The sequence below is a fragment of the Mobula birostris genome, chromosome 5 (genome assembly GCF_030028105.1).
Source record: "Mobula birostris isolate sMobBir1 chromosome 5, sMobBir1.hap1, whole genome shotgun sequence".
Classification (NCBI taxonomy): domain Eukaryota; kingdom Metazoa; phylum Chordata; class Chondrichthyes; order Myliobatiformes; family Myliobatidae; genus Mobula; species Mobula birostris.
Window position 1 is genome coordinate 13,443,320 of NC_092374.1, and position 26,220 is coordinate 13,469,539.

General features: G+C 41.3%; 1 protein-coding gene across 7 annotated transcripts in view; it reads left to right on the forward strand.

Annotated features, from left to right (window-relative positions):
- The window catches only part of clcn3 (chloride channel 3), a 238,113-nt gene that overhangs the window by 62,405 nt on the left and 149,488 nt on the right, over positions 1-26,220 (forward strand). For 2 of the 7 annotated variants that reach the window (XM_072257642.1, XM_072257645.1), the window contains exon 1: positions 18,582-18,807. The exons of 4 other annotated variants lie outside the window; for them this stretch is intronic. In XM_072257642.1, the coding sequence (XP_072113743.1) occupies positions 18,726-18,807 (82 nt within the window). In that variant the 5' untranslated portion in view covers positions 18,582-18,725. Of the gene's footprint in view, positions 1-4,662; positions 4,793-18,581; positions 18,808-26,220 lie in introns of those variants that run through there. One more of the 7 variants, XM_072257644.1, reaches the window with a different exon arrangement.

The following is a 26,220-nucleotide window of genomic DNA, read 5'->3' on the forward strand; positions in this document are numbered from 1 at the left end:
GGCTCCCACTGATTCAGCGATATTGGTGCGTTGCAATGATTTTATAAGTTCATACGGGGAAAATATGCGCTGTGTTTAATATCCAAACGTTACTTAAAATGTTATGATGCCATTGACGTATATAACCATATAACAATTACAGCACAGAAACAGGCCATCTCTGTCCTTCTAGTTCGTGCCGAACGCTACTCTCACCTTGTCCCACCGACCTGCACTCAGCCCATAACCCTCCATTACTCTCCTGTCCATATACCTACTCAATTTTTCTTTAAATGTTAATATCAAACCTGCTTCTGACACTTCTACTGGAAGTTTGTTCAACACTTACTTCAAGCTCCCCTGATAATTGACTTATTGCTATATTCATGCGAGGAAAATGCGCTGTGTTTAATATTAAATTCGTTAGATAAAGTCTTTTAGAAACGAAATTGAGTGTATTAGCCACTTATCACCGATATTCCGGTCGTGATTAACACCCTGCTCCGAACAGAATCGCCAAACACGATTTGTAGAAAAATAATCGACATGTGCGCGCATGCGCAAATAACGCATGCGCACTGGTGCCTGCGCAAGGCTTCATGGTCATTGTAGTCTTTGGCAATGTATTTGGCTGCTACTCTTGTCCGTTGGCAACCATCCCGCCCCACCCTGTTCCGCAAGAATATTGTCAACATGAAACCGGTCTGCACTGCAAAAAAGTTTGGGGACCCCTAGTCTATAGTACAATCCCATTAGTGATTGCACCCTGCCTATTTTTGAGTTTTGCTAATATAGACTCAGTCGATGAGCCCTCCACTATGTTTTCTCTTGAGGAAGGGGATAACTATCTGTGGAGGCGGTGCAGAGGAGGCTCACCAGGTTGATTCCAGCGATAAGGGGATTAGACTATGAGGAGAGATTGAGTCAACTGGGACTGTGTTTGCTGGAATTCAGAAGGATGAGAGAAGATCTTGCAGAAACATAAAATTATGAAAGGGATAGATAAGATAGAAGCAGGAAAATTGTTTCCACTGGTAGGTGAGACTAGAACTAGGGGACATGGCCTCAAGGTTTGGGGGAGTAAATTTAGAATGGAGGTGAGGAGGAACTGCTTTTCTCAGAGTGGTGAATCTATGGAATTCTCTGCCCAATGAAGCAATGGAGGCTACCTCAGTAAATATACTTAAGACAAGGTTGGATATATTTTTGCATAGTAGGGAATTAAGGGTTATGGGGAAAAGGCAAGTAGGTGGAGATGAGTTCATGGCCCGATTAGCTGTGAATAGCAGAGCAGGCTCGACAGGCCAGATGGCCTACTCCTGCTCCTGTTTTTTATGTTCTTATTGTCACGTACCCCGTGACGGGTTAAAGAACCAGCAGAGATGGAAAACACTTTGGAGTCCGGTATTGCTATTAACTAATGATATTTATTGGTAACTACGCAATACAGTAATATAAATGCAGATAAATCAAACAGGTTAGCAATGATTATATATAAGTAAGTGTGGAATATATATGAAAACCAAGCTTCTTCAAGTCTAGGGGTAAATAGATAGTCTTATGATAATGAGTGAAGTTCAATTCAGTTCGTGGTATTGAGTTGAGTAGTGATGGAGAGAGAGAGAGGGAGAGATTTGAGTCTTCAGGTGAGCTGATGCTGTCGATCTTCCCATTGTCTTCCGAAATCCTTTAAAAGTCACCGATTGTGACCTCAACAAAAGGGGACAGTTCTTCTGTGGTGGAGCTATCAACCCAGGTGAGAGTTGGACATACAAATAATTCCCCACCGTTCACGCCCTGTTCACACTGCAAGAACCACTGATCGATCCACCTAATCGATCCTCCAAAACCCACTTTTTCTGTGGGCACAACAAAGCTCATTCAGTGTCCAAAATCATGTGTCTGGGGTCTATCATCTGACGTTCTGTTTATCTCACTGTACTGAGTGCCAACTGTCTCTCAAATAACTCCTCCTTTGTCTGTGTAAGAATGTACAAGCAGGCAATGTCCTTGGAGGAAGTATAAACAACCTGTGAGCAGTCTTTGTCTCTCTCTCTTTTAAACAGGTGTTTGTGTTAAATAACTCTCCCTCTCTTTTCAAAAGCACAGTTCATAGGGGTAATCGAGTACAGTTTATAGGGGTAATTCAGGACCCTGTCACATTATGAAGACAACTGTGATATTGTCCCTGATTTATAGTACAATTTACCCACCTCTTTTACCTCCCTATCATTTTTTTTTAAAAAAAAGCAAAACCCTGGGAAATTAAGCACCCATTCATTTCCCTCTCTCAGCCAAGTCTCGGCAATGGCCACAACATGTACTGTTCCATGCTCTAAGTGCATCACCATTGCCCATAATATTGCCAGCATTAAAATACACCCACTTTAAACTATCTGTCCCATCATATCTATTACTTTGCTCCTGCTTGTTTTTACTGGCCTTGACATCTATCTTCCTCTCCATCCCTCCACTTTCTGACTTGGTGTTCTGGTTCCCATTCCCTTGTCAAACTCCTGTATAGCACTAGTGAATCTTCTGGCAAGGATATTGGACTTGTTCACCATATTGGAAGCCAGTAACTTCGTGGGGAGAAAAGCCATTCTCGATCCTATGGCATACTGTCAGGAGGAAGATGATGGCTGAGTGTGAAGAGGTTTTATCCTTCCATGTCCGAATTTAAAGCAGACATCTTTCTGCAGGCCTTCAATGAAGAAATTACCTTACTTTTAAAATTCCTTTTAAGACTTCTTCCTATGTCTGTAAGATGCGCTGATCCAAAAGCACTTTGAGTGTCTCTATTGGTCCAATTCTGACCTCATGTTCATTCTTGAATGTAATAGCACCACCACAAAAGATGTCAACATCACTAAAATTAGAATACTTTCCTCTCCTTGTCTTCCAATCTTAAGACTTGATTACTTTGACCTGTTTTTTTCTGCTTTATGCTCCATCTTGTGTGAATAAGCTTTGCAATATTTTGACAGTGTTCCTGATGTCGTTTCTGCTTTTTGTACACAGTCATTAGTACTCCAGAACAAAATATCAGATGTGATTTAATAAGAGCTGATGTGGTAATGCTTGAGGAACATTGTCATTTTCCCTAAGTTCTGGAGGTTACTCTAAATATTCAGAACTGGTGTAACTGAGTCAGGTTTGTAGGCCTCCTTGCTCGCACACGCTTTTTCAGTTCTGCTCACAAATTTTCTGTCAGATTGAGGTCAGGGCTTTGTGATGGCCACGCCAATACCTTGACTTTGTTGTCCTTAAGCGATTTTGCCACAACTTTGGAGGTATGCTTGGGGTCATTGTCCATTTGGAAGACCCATTTGCGACCGAGCTTTAACTTCCTGGCTGATGTCTTGAGATGTTGCTTCAATATATCCACATAATTTTCCTTCCTCATGATGCCATCTATTTTGTGAAGTTCTCCAGTCCCTCCTGCAGCAAAGCACCCCCACAACATGATGCTGCCACCCCCATGCTTCACGGTTGGGATGGTGTTCTTCAGCTTGCAAGCCTCAACCTTTTTCCTCCAAACATAACGATGGTCATTATTGCCAAACAGTTTAATTTTTGTTTCATCAGACCAGAGGACATTTCTCCAAAAAGTAAGATCTTTGTCCCCATGTGCACTTGCAAACTGTAGTCTGGCTTTTTTATGGCGGTTTTGGAGCAGTGGCTTCTCCCTTGCTGAGCAGCCCTTCAGGTTATGTCGATATAGGACTCATTTTACTGTGGATATAGATACTTGTCTACCTGTTTCATCCAGCATCTTCACAAGGACCTTTGCTGTTGTTCTGGGATTGATTTGCACTTTTTGTGCCAAAGTACATTCATCTCTAGGAGACAGAATGCGTCTCCTTCCTGAGCGGTATGACTTCTGTGTGGTCCCATGGTGTTTATACTTGTATACTATTGTTTGTACAGATGAACGTGGTACCTTCAGGCGTTTGGAAATTGCTCCCAAGGATGAACCAGACTTGACATCATTTTCTGACCTCCATCCAATAGAAAATTTGTGGGCAGAAGTGAAAAAGTGTGTGCGAGCAAGGAGGCCTACAAACCTGACTCAGTTACATCAGTTCTATCTAGAGGAATGGAACAAAATTCCAGCAACTTACTGTGAGAAGCGTGTGGAAGGCCACCCAAAACGTTTGACTCAAGTTAATTTAAAGGCAATGCTACCAAATACTAGCAAAGTTTATGTAAACTTCTGACCCACTGGAAAAGTGATGAAAGAAATAAAAGCTGAAATAAATCATTCTTCCACTATTATTCTGATGTTTCACATTCTTAAGATAAAGTAGTGATCCTAACTGACCTAAGACAGGGAATGTTTTCTAGGATTAAATGTCAGGAATTGTGAAAAACTGAGTTTAAATGTATTTGGCTAAGGTGTATGTAAACTTCTGAGTTCAACTGTATCATGAGTGACAATTATCAACATGATTTAAAAGCACATTGATCAAGAGATAGTGATGAGATCCAGCTTTGGTTTGATATGTGTGAAATGTGAAGAGGGATCATTTCCATTGGTTGAAGAGTTAATAGCAAGTGGGTATAGATTTCACTGAAAAAAGGAAGATGTATACAATGATTTTCACAAAGGTTGTAGTGGCATGAGTACAGTTGACAACATGGATTCCCTTGTTCTTTATTTTTCCATGATTTTTTTTTCAGTTTCTGTGGCCCTGAAGCATTCACCTAAGATGCAGCAATGCTGTCTGATCTTGGTTTGCTGAATCTTAATCAATCAAGGAATTCAATCACAAGCGGGAGAAAATCTGCAGATGGTGGAAATCCAAACAATGTACTGCTACTAATCTATTTAATACTGTTTATCTATTACTGTCTTGTTTTTATCTACTGCTTTATTTAATTGCTTGAGAGGAAGCCAAGCAGAGTTTCATTGTGCTAATGTCCACTCTCTCCGCAATAATCCTAGCCTCACCATCAAATCCACAGATGTTTGGGGGGGGGGGCTGTTGTTGTAGTCTTAACTAATCTTTTTCTTTTCACATGTCTGTAAAAGCTTTTACAGTCAGTTTTTATGTTCCCTGCCAGTTTTCTCTCATAATCTTTTTTCCCTTTCCTAATTAAGCCCTTTGTCCTCCTCTGCTGGACTCTGAATTTCTCCCTGTCCTCAGGTGAGCCGCTTTTTCTGGCTCATTTGTATGTTTCTTCTTTGGAATTGATACTATCCCTAATTTCCCTTGTCAGCCACGGGTGCACTACCTTCCCTGGTTTATTCTTTTGCCAAACTGAGATGAACAATTGTTGTAGTTCATCCATGCGATCTTTAAATGCTTGCCATTGCATATCCACCGTCAACCCTTTAAGTATCATTTGCCAGTTTATCTTAGCTAATTCACGTCTCATACCTTCAAAGTTACCCTTCTTTAAGTTCAGAACCTTTGTTTCTGAATTAACTATGTCACTCTCCATCTTAATGAAGAATTCCACCATATTATGGTCACTCTTACCCAAGGGGCCTCACACAACAAGATTGCTAACTAGCCCTTCCTCATTGCTCATTACCTAGTCTAGAATGGCCTGCTCTCTAATTGGTTCCTCGACATGTTGGTTCAGAAAACCATCCCGCATACATTCCAAGAAATCCTCTTCCTCAGCACCCTTACCAATTTGGTTCACCCAATCTATATGTAGATTGAAGTCACCCATTATAACTGCTGTTCCCTTATTGCATGTATTTCTAATTTCCTGTTTAATGCCATCCCCAACCTCATTACTACTGTTAGGTGACCTGTACACAACTCACACCAGTGTTTTCTGCCCCTTAGTGTTATGGAGCTCTACCCATATTGATTCCACATCCTCCCGGCTAATGTCCTTCCTTTCTATTGCATTAATCTTCTCTCTAACCAGCTATGCTACCCCACCTCCTTTTCTTTCATGTCTATCCCTCCTGAATATTGAATATCCCTGAATATTGAGCTCCCATCCTTGGTCACCCTGGAGCCATGTCTCTGTGATCCCAACTATACAAGGTGTTGGTCCTCCAACCCGAGTGAGGCCTCATTGCAACATTAGAGGAGGCCTTGGACTGACATGTCAGAATGAGAAGTGGAATTAAACTGGGTGGCCACTGGGAGATCTGCTTTTTCTGCTGGATGGAGCATAGGTGCTCGGCGAAGTGGTCTCCCAATCTACGTTGGGTCTGACCAATATACAGGAGGCCACACCAGGAGCACCAGATACGGTAGGTGACCCCAACAAACCGACAAGTGAAGTGTCACCTCACCTGGAAGGACTTTTTGGAGCCCTAAATGGTAGTGAGGGAGGTGGTGTAGGGAAGGTGTAGCACTTGTTCCACTTGCAAGGATAAGTGCCAGGAGGGAGATCAGTTGGGAAGGACGAATGGACAAGGAAGAAAAAGAGAAAAATCCAGAAAGAAAAAGAGCTTTGAGGCCTTCCTGGTGGGGGATGGAGGTATATAGGGACTGGACATCCATAGTGAAAGTAAGATGATCAGGACCAGGAAACGTGAAGTCATTGAAAAGATCCAGAGTGTGTGAAGTGTTATGGATGTGGGTAGGAAAGGACCGAACGGGGGTGCGGGGGGGAGGGAAGGGGAAGAAGTAAACCTGAGTTGAAGTATGCAGATATAATTTCAGTGGGGCAGGAACAAGCAAAAACACTGGGTCGACCTGAACAGGCAAGTTTGTGCATCTTGGATAGGAGGTAGAAACAGGAGGTGCAGGATGGGGGAACTGAGGTTGGTGGCAGTGGATGGGAGATCCCCAGAGTTAATAAGGTCAGTGATGGTGTGGGAGACAATAGACTGGTGCTCCTTACTGGGGTCCTGTTTGAGGGGCAAGTAAGAGGAGGTTTCTGACAGTTGTCGCAGAGCCTCAGCAAGATAGAGGTCTGTCCATCAGACTACTACAACAGCTGCCCCCTCCCCCCCCCACATCTGTGGATTTGATGGTGAGGCTAGGATTAGTGCGGAGAGAGTGGACATGAGTGAGGTTGGAATTGGAGATTCCTATTTGGAAGGAATTATTCATGGATTTAAAATCAGTACTCCATTTCTCTCTTTGCAGATGTTACCTGACCTGCTGAGTGCCCCCATTATTTTCTGTTTTATTTCAGGATATGTTCATTTATTGAGATAGTGTGGAATAGGCCCTTCTGGTGCTTTGAACTGCAACGCCCTGCAATCCCTGATTTAACCCTAGCCTAATTCGGGGACAATTTACAATGACCAATTAACCTGCTAACTGGTACGTCTTTGGACTGTGGTAGGAAACGAACACATGGAGGAAGCCCATGAATGTGCAAACTCTTTACAAACAGCAGCAGGAATTGAACATGGGTTTCTGGTACTGTAAAGCATTGTGCTAACCTCTATGCTACCGTGCCACTCCTCTCTTTCCTTTAGGTCCTGGTACCACCCGTCCTTTAAGCTAGTCGTTCTCCTTTGCTTCCAGATAGTTTGAGTATTCTTGTCTCCTGTGAGAATCTTTTTCTCTCTGTATTGGAAACCTGTGGCATTAGTTTGTTTCCAAGCTGTGTTCTTTGTTCTTCTGATGGAATGAGTTAGTTGTTGAAGGCTTACCCCTCCACTGGGAGGAGCTGCTCTAATATTTTTGCCAGCAGATCTTACTTGGACCTCCTATCATGGAACCGAGGTTGCCACCAGAATTATAAGGCAATGAAGGAATTTTCTTTTTCTTTTTGGGTACAGTAACATTACTATCTTCTATAATGCTTAGTTGAGCTCTTTCTGTGAAGGGAATTTTAAATGTGCATACATAGATTCTTCTGTTTTGCACTTGAAGAATGTGCTATATTTTCTAACGTAGTGAATTGCATTCCATTGTTGAGTAGCCTTCAACCACGTCAGGTAGTAACCCCTTCAATTTTACGTAATATCATCCTGTATTTGAACAGTTGAACAGAAAGTGAACAGAAGAAATTCTGTAAATGCTGGAACTATAGAGTAGCATGCAAAATGCTAGAGGAACATATTAGGTCAAATGCTTCCTGAGGTGCTGAGTTCCTCCAGCATTTCATGTGTGTGAAAGAAAAGTGACATTAGAAAAAAATATGGTCGTAGGTACATAGAAAACTCAGGAGCATTCCAATTAGTCTCTTGAGCTGACTCTGCTATTTAATAAGATCTGATTTGATCTCCAGTCCATTTTCCTGCTTTACTTCCACAACCCTTCACTCTACCTGGTTGCCATCTGCAGGGATTCTTGGACTTGTACACCAATGTTCCTTTGTTCTCCTCCGGAAGTGCATCACCTCACATTTATGGAGTTCATTAGAAATAAAATCCATCTGCCATTGCTCTGTCAATCACGCCGATTGATCAATATCAGCCTGTAGCCTGTGATTATCCTTCTTACGATCAACAGATTTTGTTATTTAGAAATTCACTAATTAAGCTAATTGGTGAGGTTATCCATTATTTACATATTTTTTCTGCCATTTTTCCATGATGGACAACCCCAGTACTCCATCTGCCTTTTTAATCCTCACATCTAACCTGCCAAAATCCCTTTGTAAACTCTTTTAGAGCCTTATTATACAGCACTCTTATCCATCTTTGTTAACCAAGGTGCCTTCCTGAGTTAATCCCATTTGCCCTCATTTGGCTCACGTGTCTCTAAACCTTTCCTATTAATGGTCCTGTCCAAATGTATTTGAAATACTATACAGTGGATTCCGATTAATTGGGACATCTCAGCGCCAATACATTTTGGCCCAATTAAGCAGCTGCCTGAATTAGCCAAGGGTTTCATGGAAGTGGGTAAAAAGGTATAAGCAAGACAAACAGCCATTTAACTGAGTAACAAATTATGTACTTAAGTACAGAACAAGTTAGAACACTATCAATACAACTACAGTACTATAAAACTGTATTAGATCTGAATAGTTATCGATGGAGGAATTAATCCAATATACGTGCTGAGTTCTTTTGACCGTAAAATGAAAAAAATCAGCACAGATACCTAGTGTAGATAATGAGCTGCCTTCATACAATGATTGCATCCTCCAAATCCTCATTTTCATCATAACATTCAAGATAACTGTCGATACCTTAATTCTTCATAGCTCCTAACTTGAAGAAGTGAAATTGTTTCAATTTCTATCCTGGCTGTTTCTGGCACTTTCGAGCCTGAATGTTTGAAATCCCAGTGAGCAAAACAGTTCTGAATTGCCTTTCTGCTTACTTCTCACTAACCCTCAGTGACAAAAAAATTGCTGCTTTTTGTATGCAAGCACATGCAAATGAAGCTATTTAAAATCTGTTTACTCTATGCATGGTGTAATGTCTGACGGCCAGACAAGCGCACGGATTTGATGCGAGTTTGAAACTGTTTGGCTCTAGTCTTCTGTCCCAGTTAAGCGGCATAGTGTCCCAAATAAACAAAGGAAATCCCGGCTTTTTTTTTATTAGTTTTTGTTCTTTCAGGATTGTGTCAAATAAGTAGCTGCCTTGATTAACCGATGGCCCAATTAACTGGAATCCACTGTAATTGTCCTGTCTCAACTACCTGCTGTTAGCAACTTGTTCCGTAGACAAACCACAGTATGAAAAACTGTAACTGCAATACTTCATTCTGCATTCTGTTACTAGTTTATTCCTCAATATATTGTAATAAACTGAGCTGTATGTACGGTCTGCAAGACAGGCTTTTCTATTTACCTCGTACATGTGATAATAACCAATTTACAAATTTCAAAACATTCAGATATGTTTGCAAACTTGTTTAATCATTCAAGCCTCATTGTCTTTGACCCCTCCCTCCCTCATTGTTCACAACCCTACCTGAATGGTTCCCCCCACTCCCAACTCCACAACTCTCTCACACTCCCATCCTGTACTGGTCACTTACATCTTTTATTGCTTCTGTTTCACATATTTATACTACTGCCTGTTTCATTGTAATAGTGCCAGTAACATTACACTGTCTTACATAAACATCCACCTCACATACACCTTGCATTTTATGTCAACCTGTCAATCTTCAGGTTATGCCACTTAGGGACTTAATAATAATAGAAACTTATTTATAGAGCACTGTCCATACAGACAATGTAGTTCCCTTTAGTTTACAATGGGTTAAAGGTGCAAACCTGAAATTACAAGACTAAAAGATGTGTGTTAAAAGCAAAGTTAAATAAATAGGTTTTAAGCTGGTTTTTAAAAGTATCAACTGAGTCTGCATCCCTTATAGTTTTAGGTATTGAATTTCACAGTTTAGGAGCATAGTTCAAAAGTAGTGCAGTGTCTGACCTGCCAATTATCTTTTGAGAGAGGTTGTTTAAAATTAAAGGACTGGCAGTAGAAGACCTGAGAAATCAAGCAGGCTTATAAAACGAAAACTATTCTGTGATGTACCAGACCATTGAAAGCTTCAAAAACAAGTAAGAGAACTTTAAAAATCAATTCTAAAATATACAGGAAGCCACTGCAGAGTAGTGAGGATGGGGATGATGTCTTCTCCCACCCCGGTTATAGTTCAAAGTTGAGCAGCGGCATTCTGAATGAGTTGAAGTTTGTCAATAGATTGCTTTGGAAGGCTGGTAAAAAGTGTATTGCAGGAATCTAGTCTATTCGATATAAAGACTTGAGCTAATGTTGTTTTGTGACTCTGTGCTGGAATGTAGCTACGTGTGCTGTGTGTGACTATGTACTGTACTTTGCACCTTGGCCCCAGAGGAACGATGTTTGTTTGGCTGTAGACGTGAATAGTTAAATGACAATAAACTTGAACTTGAACATCCCTTCTCAAAAGCAACCTTTAACTTGTGTACAAGTTAATATGCAATTTATTGGCACACATTAAAAATGAAGGTAATATTCTTCCAGAAAATTGTACAAATGCAGAATGTTCTTGCACAATTCTATACTTGCTGACCAACAGTACAATTTGTTTATAGTTTTAAATTAGGGTTGTGAGATTAAAAATTCCTCTGATTTATGTTTGCCTCCATAGTTTTGATCACCTATCCCCCATTCTAAATGATCTGTTTGCTTCAGTAACATTTTTCTGAAGGACCTTTGATAAAATTTTAAATGCAAGTTACATTTGAGCTTTGCCATTCAGTGAAGTGAATGGAGAGCTTTATTAACCCCTAAACATTTTCTTGTTAAGACTGTTGAACGAACAAAACATGAAAATGAGACCCTTGAGTCTATTCTGAGATGCATCTCACATGGTGATAGACTAATTTAGTGTGTTCCCTAGTGGATTATAGGAATTGAGAATTCCCATCATTTTGAAGTTCCTGAGTGTCAACATCTCTGAAGATCCCTTGGCCCAACATATTGATGCAATTACAAAGAAGACGTGTTGTGGCTATGTTTCATTAGGAGTTTGAGGAGTTTTGTTTTGTCACTAAAGGCTCAAGTAAATTTCTACAGATGTACAGTGAAGGACATTGTACTGCATCAACACAACAAATTTCACACCATATGTCAACTTACCCTTGCACACCGCTGACTGACTTATGGGAGTGAACAAACTCTACCAGCATAGTAAAAAATTGGAGACAAATTTTCATACTAAAGAAACAATCTTTATGCATCGAGACTCTGCAGAACTTATTACCCAGAAAAGGAAAAGTCACACAGTTGGTGAAAACCTAATAGTGCCAGAATGTAAAATTTATAGTGGATAAAATGCTCGGAGAAGATGCAGTACAAGAAATTGAAGAAGTTTCATTCTCAAACAGTATGATAAGAAGAGGTATTGATGACATATCACATGATGTTTTTTGTGTGATAAATTGGACCAGATTGATGAGCCAACAGATTTCACCAATAAATGGCGCGTAGCATTTGCAAGATTTGTAAATGATGATGAAAGTCAAGAAAACTTTTTCTGTGAGGCCAGACTCTCACAGCTATCTGGACTATTCCTCTTCTCACCCTGTCTCTTGCAAAAACGCCATCCCCTTCTCGCAATTCCTCCGTCTCCGCCGCATCTGCTCTCAGGATGAGGCTTTTCATTCTAGGACGAGGGAGATGTCTTCTTTTTTTAAAGAAAGGGGCTTCCCTTCCTCCACTATCAACTCTGCTCTTAAACGCATCTCCCCCATTTCACGTACATCTGCTCTCACTCCATCCTCTCGCCACCCCACTAGGAATAGGGTTCCCCTGGTCCTCACCTACCACCCCACCAGCCTCCGGGTCCAACATATTATTCTCCGTAACTTCCGCCACCTCCAACGGGATCCCACCACTAAGCACATTTTTCCCTCCCCCCTTCTCTCTGCATTCTGCAGGGATCGCTCCCTACACAACTCCCTTGTCCATTCGTCCCCCCCATCCCTCCCCAGTGATCTCCCTCCTGGCACTTATCCGTGTAAGCGGAACAAGTGCTACACATGCCCTTACACTTCTTCCCTTACCACCATTCAGGGCCCCAAACAGTCCTTCCAGGTGAGGCAACACTTCACTTGTGAGTCGACTGGGGTGATATACTGCGTCCGGTGCTCCCGATGTGGCCTTTTATATATTGGCGAGACCCGACGCAGACTGGGAGACCGCTTGAACATCTACGCTCTGTCCGCCAGAGAAAGCAGGATCTCCCAGTGGCCACACATTTTAATTCCACATCCCATTCCCATTCTGACATGTCTATCCACGGCCTCCTCTACTGTAAAGATGAAGCCACACTCAGGTTGGAGGAACAACACCTTATATTCCGTATGGGTAGCCTCCAACCTGATGGCATGAACATCGACTTCTCTAGCTTCCGCTAGGCCCCACCTCCCCCTCATACCCCATCTGTTACTTATTTTTATGCACACATTCTTTCTCTCACTCTCCTTTTTCTCCCTCTGTCCCTCTGAATATACCTCTTGCCCATCCTCTGGGTCCCCCCCCCCCCCCCCGTCTTTCTTCCCGGACCTCCTGTCCCATGATCCTCTCGTATCCCCTTTTGCCAATCACCTGTCCTGCTCTTGGCTCCATCCCTCCCCCTTCTGTCTTCTCCTATCATTTTGGATCTCCCCCTCCCCCTTCAACTTTCAAATCCCTTACTCACTCTTCCTTCAGTTAGTCCTGACGAAGGGTCTCAGCCTGAAACGTCGACTATACCTCTTCCTACAGATGCTGCTTGGCCTGCTGCGTTCACCAGCAACTTTGATGTGTGTTGCTTGAATTTCCAGCATCTGCAGAATTCCTGTTGTTTAAGCAAAGGCCAGATATGGTTAATGTTTTGTCTTCATATCTGGAAACAAAAAGTGTGCCTGGGAGGAACTGTGTTGGCATGTGTACTAGTGGTGCCCCATCAATGGTTGACTTCATGAGAGGTTTCGTTTCTCTTGCTTTTTGTAAAAAAAAAGGAAGAAAATCCTGATGTTGTCACAATATACTGCTTTCTTCACATAGAGGTGCTGATGTCAAAAACTCTTGAAGATGAAACGAAAAAAGTGCTGGATAATGCCACAAAAATTGTTAACTTTAATAAAAACAGACCAGTTCACTCAAAAGTGTTTTTTAAAAGAAAACTGGACAAAGAGCACACCAATCTCCTGAAAAGGAAATCTTGAAGTGTTTCCACTGCTGCTCAGGTTTGAGAGTGAGGAAGAATATCAAAGTCTCAAGTCTTATTGAAAACCACCTGGAAGAGCTGCAGGACAAAATTGAGCAGTATTTTTCCTCCCTCTCAACACAAGTGTATGCCCCAACACAGTACAGTTCATTAGGGCAGAGTTTCAAACTCGAAATAAAAATGAAATAACTACCTCCTTCATCCAGTCATCATAAATGGCTGAGGTTTCTTGCCCCTCCCTTGCATGCCCAAGCTGTTGATTGAAAGGGAGGTCATTATAAACTTGGTGATTACAGTACTAGGTGTGGTTTTATCTGGATAATTGCCTTACATGCTTGTCTTTGTGTTGAGACATTTTGGACATTGATTGTTGGTCACAGCTGTTTACCCTGTATGATCATGGTGTTTATTTTGCATTGGGAGTTTGCTCAGAAGAATTATGATTATGAAGACACGTAGTCCTCCTTTATTGTCATTTAGTAGTGCATGCATTAAGAAATGATACATTGTTTCCTCCGGTGTGATATCACAAAACACAGGACAGACCAAGAACGAAAAAATTGACAAAACCACATAATTAAAACATATAGTTACAAACAGTGTAACAATACCATAACTTGATGAGGAAGTCCGTGAGCACAGTAAAGTTCAAAGTCTCTCAACTGCCCCACATCTCACGTAGACGGGAGAGGGAAGAAAAACTCTCCCTGCCATGCCCACCACAATCCGACTCTGAGTCATCCGAAAACTTCGAGCTCTGATCAGCTCTCTGACACCGAGTACTGAGCGCCATCTCTATCTGAACAATTCGACCTCCTTCTCGGAAGCCAAAAGCAGGCAAGGCTGGGGATTTTGACGCCTACCCTCCGAAAGTTCCTGACCACACAGTAACGACAGCAGTGAACGGGCGTTTCAGAAATCCCTCCAGATGTTCCTCTGTGCTTTCATGTCCATTCTCCATCAAATCAGAATTGTCCACGGCCCCTATTTAACAGATACGACATCATTTTTCACCGGAGAGCTGCGCAGACACAGGCGCGCCCCCATCTTCTCCTCCCGCTTGATATTTTACATTCCTGTTATTTTGCTTTCTAAAGTACTAAAAAAAAAAGGTAATTTATTGAGATGCAGCGTGGATTAGGCTCTTCGAGCTGTGCCGCCCAGCAATCCCCCAAATTTAGCCCAATCATGGGACAAGTTGCAATGCCCAATTAACCTACCAACTGGTATGTCTTTGGACAATGGGAGGAAACCGGAGCACCTGGAGGAAACTCTTGGAGAAGGTACAAACTCCTTAGAGGCAGTGACAGGAATTGAACCCTGGTGTCTGGTACTGAAAAGTGTTATCATGATTGTATGTGGTGCTGTAAAAGATTTATTGCTCCTAAGCATTTTGATATTCTTTGGGCTGATTTGTATATTTATAATAAAGCTTGACACACGTCATAAAGTCATAGAACACTACAGCATAGAAACAGGCCCTTCAGCCTGTCTAGTCCATGCTGAACTATTAATCTGCCCAGTCCCATTATCTTGTACCCAGTCCATAGCCTTCCCATCCATGTATCTATCCAAATTTCTCTTAAATGTTGAAATCAAACACTAATCCACTACTTATGCTTTAAGCTCGTTCTATTCTTACCACTCTCTGAGTGAAAAAGTTCCTCCTTTTTCTTAAACAGTTTACTTTTCACCCTTAACCCATTATCTATATTTCTAATCTCACCCATCCTCAATGAAAAAAGCCTGTTTGCATTTATCCTATCTATATTCCTCAAAATTTTGTATACCTCTATCAAATCACCTCTCATTCTCCTGGACTCCAGGAACTAAAATCTGAACCTATTTAACCTTTCCCCATGTCAATATCCTTGTCACTTTTCCCTGTATTTCCAGATCCCTCTGTTGTACTGCACTCCTCAATGCTTTACTGCTCACCATGTGAGACTTGCCCTGGTTTGTTCTCCCAAAGTGTAACACCTCACACTTGTCTGCATTAAATCTGTAATTTTTCAGTCCATTTTTCCAGTTGGTCCAGATCTCACTGCAAGCTCTGATAGCCTTGGTGTCTACTGTACCTCCAATCTTGTTCTCATCTGCAGATTAGCTGATCCAATTAACCACATTATTGTAGAGATCATTGATATGCATCAATGGATCTGGGGTTGAGGGGGTAAACAGCTTCAAGTTCCTCGGCATCCACATTATCGAGGACCTCATGTGCTCTGTACACAGCAGCTGTGTGGGGGTTGAGGACTCTGCAGAGAGTAGTGCGGACAGCCCAGTGCATCTGTAGTTGTGAACTTCCCATGATTCAGGACATTTACAAGATCAGGTGTGTAAAAAGGGCTTGTAGGATCATTGGCGACCCAAGTCATTCCAACCGCAATCTATTCCAGCTGCTACCATCTGGGAAGCGGTACCACAGCAGAAAAGCCAGAACCAACAGGCTCCGGGACAGCTGCTTCCACCAGGCCATCAGACTGATGAACTCACGCTGATTTGAGTGTACTCTATATTACATTGACTGTTCTATTGTAAATTATTATAAATTACTATGATTGCACATTTAGATGGAGATGTAATGTAAAGATTTTTACTTATGTACGTTAAGGATGTAAGAAATAAAGTCAAATCAATTCAATAAAGTAAATTCATTATGAATGACAAACACCAATCCCTGAGGCCCTCCAATAATCACAGGCTTCCAGTCAGAGAGGCGACTGTCTACTACCACTCTCTGGCTTCCCCCATAATCCAGCTTGCTACCTGATCCTGAATGCCAAGCCACTGAACCTCTTCGACCAACCTCCCATGCAAGACCTTGTCAAAAGACCTAAGTGGATAAATGCCTTGCTGAAGTCCATGTAGACAACATCCATTGCCTTGCCTTCATCAACTTTCCTGTAACTTTCTCAAAAAATTCCAAAAGATTGGTTAGACATGATCTACCACTCACAAAGTCATGTTGACTATCCCTAATAGTTCCAGTCTACCCTTAGAATACCTTACAATAACTTACCCATCACTGTTGTCATGCTCACCAGTTGATAATTTTGTTGTTTATTTTTAGAGCCTTTCTTAAGCATAGTGTCTGGCACCTCTCCCATGGCTAGGGATGTTGTAAGTGTCTCATATAGGCCCCTGCAATTTCTGCATTGGCCTCCCACAATCTCTGGGGATTTATCTACCCTGATTTTCCTCAAGACAGCAAGTACCTCCTTTGTAATCTCTATAGGGGCCGTGACCTCACTGCTGTTTTGCCTCACTTCTGTAGACTCTGTGTCCATCTCTAGAGAAAATACAGATGCAAAAAATCAATTTAAGATCTCCCCATCTGATTTTGTCACAGAATAACGAGTCATTAGTGTCTTGACCCGAAATGTCAACTCTTTATTCCTTTACGTAGATGCTGCCAGCATTTTGTATGTGTTATACTGGCTTTCCAGCATTTGCAGAATCCCTTGTGTTTACTAGTCAGGTTTACAGTAAGATTGAGCTAGGTTTAATGTATTGCAGTGATGAAACCATCAAATTAAGGCCAGCAACTTGTTTGGTTGATTCAGGAGCATGAGTTTGAAATCCACCAATGCATCTGGGGAACTTTAAATTCATGGAGTTAAATAATAAACTGGGATTAGTGAAATGCTAGTCTCAGCCATGGTAGTTTTGGAAAAACAAGATTGTTGTAAAAAATCCAGCTATTGTATTTAGAGCATTCTCAATAGGAACTCTGCCATCCTTAACCAATCTGGCCTTTATGTCACTTTAGAATCGCTGATATGGTTGTCTCTTAACTATTTCCTCAGTTTCAGGACAATCAGGAATGACAAAAAAAACGCCAAGTTTGGCAGTGAGTGAACAAACAGTTAAATGTGAGAGAAGATCTGCGTTATCATTTTAGGTGAACAGCCTTGCGGCTCTGATGAAAGATTAGTGACTTGAAATGTGAACTCTTCTCTTGTGTGCTCTCCACAGATAATATCTGAACCTGCTCAGATTAACTTGCATTTTCTGTTTTAATTTTGGTTTTATCTAGGTGCAGATTTTTTTCTATAATGTATTGGGTGTATAATGTCTTTTTCTGTCCAAGGTCTTTTGGGGTTTCATGAATTTCTTTCCTTCTTGCATCAGTGTATTGAATTGACTGTATACAGTAGATTGTTAGTAATCTTTCTGCTGTTTTACATAATGTGGAGTGTCTTTTTTGAACTCCTATCTTTGTCACCCTTTTCAATTACCACTCCCTTCCCATCAACTCCCTGAACTTGACTTTTCGAATATTGAGCATTCTCCTTCACTTGAGCGTTTTACCGTTCTCCATTGCCAGAATATTTTTCTGTCCCCTTCCAGTATCCAATTTCATCTATTTTCCCTCACTCCACTTCCCCTGCTGTTCTCATTGACAGATTAGCTTCCAAATTCCCAGTACTCGGGTTTACAGTTTCTCATTATGGTTTAATGTTGTGTTATCCCTCTTTCCCTTTGTAACTTGCAGTCTTCTTCTAAAGGTGGGAGGCTCCACTTTGCTCTGCTCAAGGGTTTCACTCTGCTCACTCAAGAATGCACCATTGATGTGCGTTCTTAGGATTTGACCATCTCTCAGTTGTTCATTAAGTCTTTTTTTTGATGAGGTGCTCAGTTATACTGTCTCAACCAATCAGTTGTCACTAAATCAATCTACCATTCATTTTGGATTTTGTTATGTACCCTTAAAATTGATTTTGCATTCATTCATTAGTAAAGAAACCTGTGACACTGAGACACTTATTATTTGTCTCTTGCTTTCCTCACTTCACTAACGCCTTTCCCTTGTTCTCAAAGATGAGCACCATAATGAAGATCTTGGCAGAACAAAATTTTATTGTGAATTTCTTAATTTCTTTATGATGTCGGAGTCGATTAAAAGTTCACCTAAATTTTGGGTAATGTAATCTGTCAAATGAGTACTGTCACCTTCAAAAAAAAAATTAGATGACAATGCATTAACACTGCTGCTAGGCTTCTGGGATCAGCGGACTGGTAACCAGTAGCAACATGACAGGAGCAATTTCCTGTTGCTTACATCATAGGCCATAGCAGATTCCGAGCTGCTGCACACACACAGCCTGTTTTTCTGAGCTAACATGGCAGCTCTGACTGCAGACTGAGAGGATAATGCGATAGACTTTCAGTGCCGTACACTTTTAGCTTCATTGCTTTCTCATGGATATGCCTTCTGATCCGTACTTGCCTTATGATGGTGGTGGTGGAGACTGCATTCCTCTGCAAGAAATGCCTCGGAAGGGTGAGTTTTAGTTCCCTGTTGTTTATCATTTAGCCTTTGTAAATGATTATCTACTTGGCAGGTAGGATATATGACTACATTTTTGGAATTAAAAAGTCAAATTTGAAGTAATTTTTATTGACCTATGCAGCCAGAATTGGTTTTGTGTTACATTGCTGCCTTTAGTTATTCCCATTTTTGTGTTGAATGAATGGTTTAGTCCTAGCAGATCACACCGGTCAGTTACTAATACCATTAGTGTCACTGCTTTTGTCAGCAGGTGCTGTTTTTATTCTTCTGCACCTTTTATGCCTTTAGGATAAGATTCTTCATGTAGAGGTTTCATTTAACAGTTCGGATATGCCACTATTATGCATATATCTACAAGGATTCCTGGAAAATGTACATCAAGTTCATATTATTAATGTGCTATTGTTTTAGACCAGCATTCAGTGCTGTTGTTTTAGACCAGCATTCAGTGCCAAGCATTGGAAGTACTGGACTAAAATGGTTTCACAAAGAAACCCAGTGTTACGTATTAATCTCATTGCTGTAGCTCAGTCTCTCAACCACCTCTGCACTTATGGAATGTTGTTTCAGTCTGGAGGTTAAGAAATAGTTTCAAGTCATTCCAAACAGTATAGGTGTGCATACATGCTACTTTTGTTCCAGTCAGTTCTTTAGATAATGCAGAATGAATGACATCATTGTTAGCTGCAATTGGATTATTTTGAGCAAGGTTAGCTTAACCCTTTTGCAGATAAGTCTGGGTGCAGGCCTTGGTAACTGCAGGTACAAATTTAAAATTTGCAACTATGATTCACAAGGTGATGCAGAACTGAACCTTTAATCATGGTACTGTACCTCGATTTATTTGTCAAGTTTACTTTGTAGTATATCCCAGAGCAGATTCGCTGCTGCAGAAGAATTCCATTCTGACATGTTCCAAGTAGTCAAATAACCTTCGCTGTTATATATACTATTTCCCAAGTTGATCAATTTGTTCTTAAAGCATGATCGAAATCTGCCATTGCTTTGCAGATCTAATTTGTTGGCATGGAATATTCAATGTCAGTAGGACTTCTGACTTGATTACTTTTCACAGATATGCTGTTGACTGTTCTGACACTTTTATATCACTTATTTAATCAGTTTATTTCCCTTTATTAAAATTATACCATACATTGTTCCTGTCTTTGCTCAAGGCAAGTGCTAATATTTGAAATGACAGTTAATGGGAACAGTACGATTTGAACCTTTTACTCTTTTGTTACTTTCCACAAACAGGCTCCTTTCCACAAACTCCTCCGCCTACTAACCCACCCCTCCACATCCCAATCACCACTACCTTATTTCCTGTTAGAGGCACCTTAATTACAGACACTCCAGTGCCAAGTGTAACTTTATTAACATACAGTCAATCTTTGTATATAAGTAATTTTATGTATTTATATTGTATTTTATTGTATTCTTATTTATTTTGTGCTGCATCAGGTCCAGAGTAACAATTATTTTATTCTCCTTTACCTTTGTGCATTGGAAATGACATTAAACAATCTTGAATCTTTCATTGTTACTGCACAGCAGTATTTGCAATGCATTGTAGAAGAAATCTGATTTTCTGGAGAATGGAATGCAGAAACTTGTGTTGATTGATTACTTATTGAAACTTGTAAATCTTCTATTTTTAAAATGTATTAAAGTAAATTATTTTTTCATTTATCAGTTCATATTGTGGCATTAGAATGCACAAGTGCATGAAATGCCACTCACCCTTATAAATCAGTGAAGCATGGGGAGTGCTCTTAACCAAGTAGCTGGGAGTTTTTTTAGTTATTTATATCACAGAGTTGAGGGATGCCTTTTGATCCCTCCCAGTGAGATGCACCTATTAATTGTGCATTTACACTCCTACAGTTTTAACATGTTGAGCAACATGAAGAAGCAATTATTTAGATCTGGCTATGAGGAAGACCTTCGTAAGCATGTCCTTACTGTGTTATCTTGGAACTGGAGTAAATTATTAACATCATATTGTGAACTCAGTCAAGCTGTAGAGCATATGACGTTTGGTCTTGTGTTTTTACCCCTTCCCCTTTCTATGTTTAGAATCATTTTCCAAGATGTTTGTTTTGCTGACAAGATACCCAGTTGTCCATTCTGGTTTTCCCTTGGAAGACTTTGTAAGACCCTTCCTCTATTAAACCAGTTCATTGAATTAATTTCTCAATCTGCTGAAAGAAATTTCCAGTGGCTGACTATTTCAGATGGTGTTCCTCTCGTTGGATGCGTAGATTATGATTTCATTGATAAGATATCCCTTTTTACACTTGATCATGACAAATTAGGATATAAACACCTACAATGGTTGGTATATAGGCTTGTATACAACATTTTGGACAGTGGAAATGGTCCAGAAGGGTTGTGTGGAAACTTATTACCATTTTTCTTAACAACTAATTTCATTACTTAGCCTAATAGGTTAGATTTACCACAGTACATAATTATCTATTTAAATGTTTATTTTCCTTTGATATCATCTCAATGTGTACTTAAGAATGTATAAATAATTGTAGTTTTATACATATAAAAAAATGGAAAAGGTTATATGTGCGAAAAAAGTGCATGATATTTGTGAATTCCTTATCCAAATAAAAATAAAATTAAAAAAAAATATCCCTTTTTACCATTTTGATGAGTGAATACTGAACTCTTTCAGAAGCACTGTTCAGCATCTCTGCATCATTTCACATTGTATATAGCCCAAAAGAGGATGTATACCTACTGCTTGTGTGATTTATTGTCAAATTACACTTAACATTCAAGTTGTGTGCCTTAGAACGTTCTTCTAAATTAAAAATTCAGGATCTGCCAAAAAATTACAGAAGCTCATTTTCTTGCCTTGCAATCAACAGCTTTAAGCCAAGTAATGAAATTTGTTTTTTGAAAGAAATCCAAGAACTTTACTGAATAAATCACTGATTCACAGAAGTTTTTAATTTGCCCGATATAAAAATCATTTTTGTCCTATAGACATTATAGCAGTCAAATGTTGAACATTTGGACAGGTAGAACCTCACAAGTGGTTTGATCAGCTGAAAAAGAAAGTAGGTTAATATACTGAACATTACATATACCCAAAACATAAAACTGCTATCTCTCTTCACAGTGAGGTTGTTGTGTATAACCAGCATGTTCTTTTATAACCTATTTTGAATTTTACTGATACTTCATACAAAGATAGTAGAATCATAGATGCCTTTTAAATAGCCTTCAATGAGAATAAAGCAGAATACATCTGATGTGGCCTGAATTTAAACAAAAAAATGTAGAGGATGATTTAGTGCCAGCTTGAATATGTTAAGAACATGCTTGATAGTGTGGGAGGTAAATTCCAGAAATGCGGCTGTCATATTCAGGCTCTGCTTTAACCTGCAGATTTTGTGATTCAGAGAAAAGCCATAGGGGGTGGAGTGGTGGGTGTGGGGATCTCATCTTTCAGCTTGAAATGAGGTGACTGAGGGGGAGGAGGATCACAAGGAAATGAGAAGATTTGCTTCTTCAAACTGGCAATGGATATTAAGTGGCCACATTTTTAAAAATAGAAAAAGGAAAATTGACAGCTGTGCTTGTGGAACAAAAACATTATCAACCCTGCAACAAGTGTGTATATTATAGGGTGGCACTTCTCATCTGGCATTGAGTCAGTGACCTGAGTGCTTGTTTAGTCTGATAGCACTGAACAGCAATTTTTTTGAAAAGTGGTGTTTCCTGCTGAACACAAATATAATTCCAGACTACTTATATCACATAGGAATTTGGAGAAACAAGAAGTTAACTTTTTTTGAATATACGCAACACACAGAAAATGCTGGTGGAATGCAGCAGGCCAGGCAGCATCTATAGGAAGAAGTACAGTCGACGTTTCGGGTCGAGACCCTTCGTCAGGACTAACAGAAAAAAGAGATAGTAAGAGGTTTGAGAGGGGGAGGGGGAAGACCCGAAATGATAGGAGAAGACAGGAGGGGAGGGATGAAGCTAAGAGCTGGGAGGTTGATTGGCAAAAGGGATCGGCAAAACATTGGCCGGGTAGACCCATTGTTTCAGCTTGCTCCTGCCCCACTGAACTCATTTCTGCATACATTGACACTGTTTTATCCCCCTTGTTCAATCCTTTCCTACCTGTGTTCGTGACACTTCTCATGCTCTGGATTTTTTTTAATGGTTTCAAGTTCCCTGGCCCCCATCGTCTTACTTTCACCGTGGATGTCCGGTCCCTATATACCTCCATCCCCCACCAGGAAGGTCTCAAAGCTGTCCGCTTCTTTTTGGATTCCAGACCCAATCGGTTCCCCTCTACCACCACTCTCCTCCGTCTAGTGGAATTGGTCCTTATTCTTAATAATTTCTCCTTTGGCTCCTTCCACTTCCTCCAAACTGAAGGTGTAGCCATGGGCACCCGTATGGGTCCCAGCTATGCCTGACTTTTTGTTGGCTTTGCGAAACAATCCATGTTCCAAGCCTATATTGGTATCCGTCCCCCACTTTTCCTTCGCTACATCGACGACTGCATTGGTGCTGCTTCCTGCACACATGCTGAGCTCGTTGACTTCATCAACTTTGCCTCCAACTTCCACCCTGCCCTCAAATTTACCTGGTCCATTTCTGACACCTCCCTCCCCTTCCTTGATCTCTCTGTCTCTTCCTCTGGAGACAGCTTATCTACTGATGTCTACTTTAAGCCCATGGACTCTCACAGCTACCGGACTATTCCTTTTCCCACCCTGTTACTTGAAAAAATGCTATCCCCTTCTCACAATTCCTCTGTCTCTGCCGCATCTGCTCTCAGGATGAGGCTTTTCATTCCAGGACGAAGGAGATATCTTCCTTTTTTAAAGAAAGGGGCTTCCCTTCCTCCACCATCATCTCTGCTCTCAAATGCATCTCTCCCATTTCACGCACATTTGCTCTCACCCCATCCTTCCGCCACCCCACTAGGGATAGGGTTCCTCTTGTCCTCACCTACTACCCCACCAGCCTCCATGTCCAACATATAATTCTCTGTAACTTCCGCCATCTCCAACAGGATCTGACCACCAAGCACATCTTTCCCTCTTTCTGCTTTCCACAGGGATCGCTCCCTGCGCAACTCCCGTGTCCATTCGTTCCCCCCACCCCCCCATCCCTTCCCACTGATCTCCCTTCTGGCACTTATCCTTGTAAGTGGAACAAGTGCTACATATGCCCTTACACTTCCTCCCTCACCACCATTCAGGCCCAGACAGCCCGTCCAGGTGAGGCGACATTTTACCTGTGAGTCTGCTGGTGTGATATACTGTGTCCGGTGCTCCTGGTGTGGCCTTCTATATCTTGGTGAGACCCGACGCAGATTGGGAGACCGCTTCACTGAACAGCTATGCCCTGTCCACCAGAGGAAGTAGAATCTCCCAGTGGCCACAGATTTTAATTCTACGTCCCATTCCCATTCCGATATGTCAATCTGTGGCCGCCTCTACTGTCGAGATGAAGCCACACTCAGGTTGGAGGAACAGCACCTTGTATTCCGTCTGGGTAGCCTCCAACCTGATGGCATTAACATTGATTTCTCTAACTTCCATCAATGCCCCTCCTCCCCTTCTTACCCCATCCCTAATTTTTATTTTTTTTTCTTCTCTCTTTCCCTCTCTCAATAACTCCTTGCCTGTTCTCCATCTTCCTCTGGTGCTCCCCTCCACCTTTCTTTCTTCCAAGGCCTTCCGTCCTTTGATACTCCCCCTTCTCCTGCCTTGTGTTCCTTTTGCCAATCAATTTCCCAGCTCTTAGCTTCATCCCTCCCCCTCCTGTCTTCTCCTATCATTTCTAGTCTCCCCCTCCTCCTCCTACTTTCAAATCTCTTACTATCTCTTCTTTCAGTTAGTCCTGACGAAGGGTCTCGACCGGAAACGTCGACTGTACTTCTTCCTATAGATGCTGCCTGGCCTGCTGTGTTCCACAGCATTTTGTGTGTGTGTTGCTTGAATTTTCAGCGTCTGCAGATTTTCTCCCATTTATGTTTTTCTTAAATATAATGTGTTTAATTGCATAACGGGTGCTGATGGTGTGCAATAGTTCAACAAAGCTAAAAATGTTTTATTGATGATTTTCATTTGTACTCAGTGTCTGAGGCTTCTCGCTTAAGTGTCCAAGAATAAGCAGCCAGCATTGATAGATTCCAGTTGCCCTGATACCATTTCTCCATGACTGTAATGTCTTGGTGAAACCTTACCATGCTTATCACTGACAGCGCCAAGATTTGCAAAGAAGAAGTTGAAATGGGAATGCAGAAAATGAATCTTCAGTGACATGTTGCACGTCATGGTTTTGAATGCTTGTGCATGTTGTTAATCAGTTTCATGTAGTTCAGTGCTGTGTAGTCGGCAAGAAAATTTTCATCAACATACTTGAATGCCTTCCATAGAAACTTAGAAAATAAGTGCAGGAGTAGGCCATTCAGCCCTTCGAGCCTGCACCGCCATTCAGTATGATCATGGCTGATCATCCAACTCAGAACCCTGTACCAGCCTTCCCTCCATACCCGCTGATCTCTTTAGCCACAAAGGCCATATGTAACTCCCTCTTAAATATAGCCAATGAACTGGCCTCAACTGTTTCCTGTGGCAGAGAATTCCACAGATTCACCACTCTCTGTGTGAAGAAGTTTTTCCTAATCTCGGTCCTAAAAGGCTTCCCCTTTATCCTCAAACTGTGACCCCTCGTTCTGGACTTCCCCAACATCGGGAACAATCTTCCTGCATCTAGCCTGTCCAATCCCTTTAGGATTTTATATGTTTCAATAAGATCCCCCCTCAGTCTTCTAAATTCCAGTGAGTGTAAGCCTAGTTGATCCAGTCTTTCATCATATGAAAGTCCTGCCATCCCAGGAATCAATCTGGTGAACCTTCTTTGTACTCCCTCTATGGCAAAAATGTCTTTCCTCAGATTAGGGGACCAAAACTGCACACAATACTCCAGGTGTGGTCTCACCAAGGTCTTGTACAACTGCAGTAGTACCTCCCTGCTCCTGTACTCGAATCCTCTTGCTATGAATGCCAGTAAACCATTCTCCTTTTTCACCGCCTGCTGTACCTGCATGCCCACTTTCAATGACTGGTGTATAATGACACCCAGGTCTCGTTGCACCTCCCCTTTTCCCAATTGGCCACCATTCAGATAATAACAACACCCCGCTCTGGTCTTCTGCCTGCTCTGGATCTCTTTATCGCTAACCACCCCGCTCTGGTCTTCTGCCTGCTCTGGATCTCTTTATCGCTAACTGCCAAAGGGACATCAACCGTCTCGACTTCACCGCACCTTGTCCCCATTCCAACCTCACTCCTTCGGAACGCTCTGCTCTCCACTCCCTCCGCACTAATCCTAACCTTATTATTAAACCCG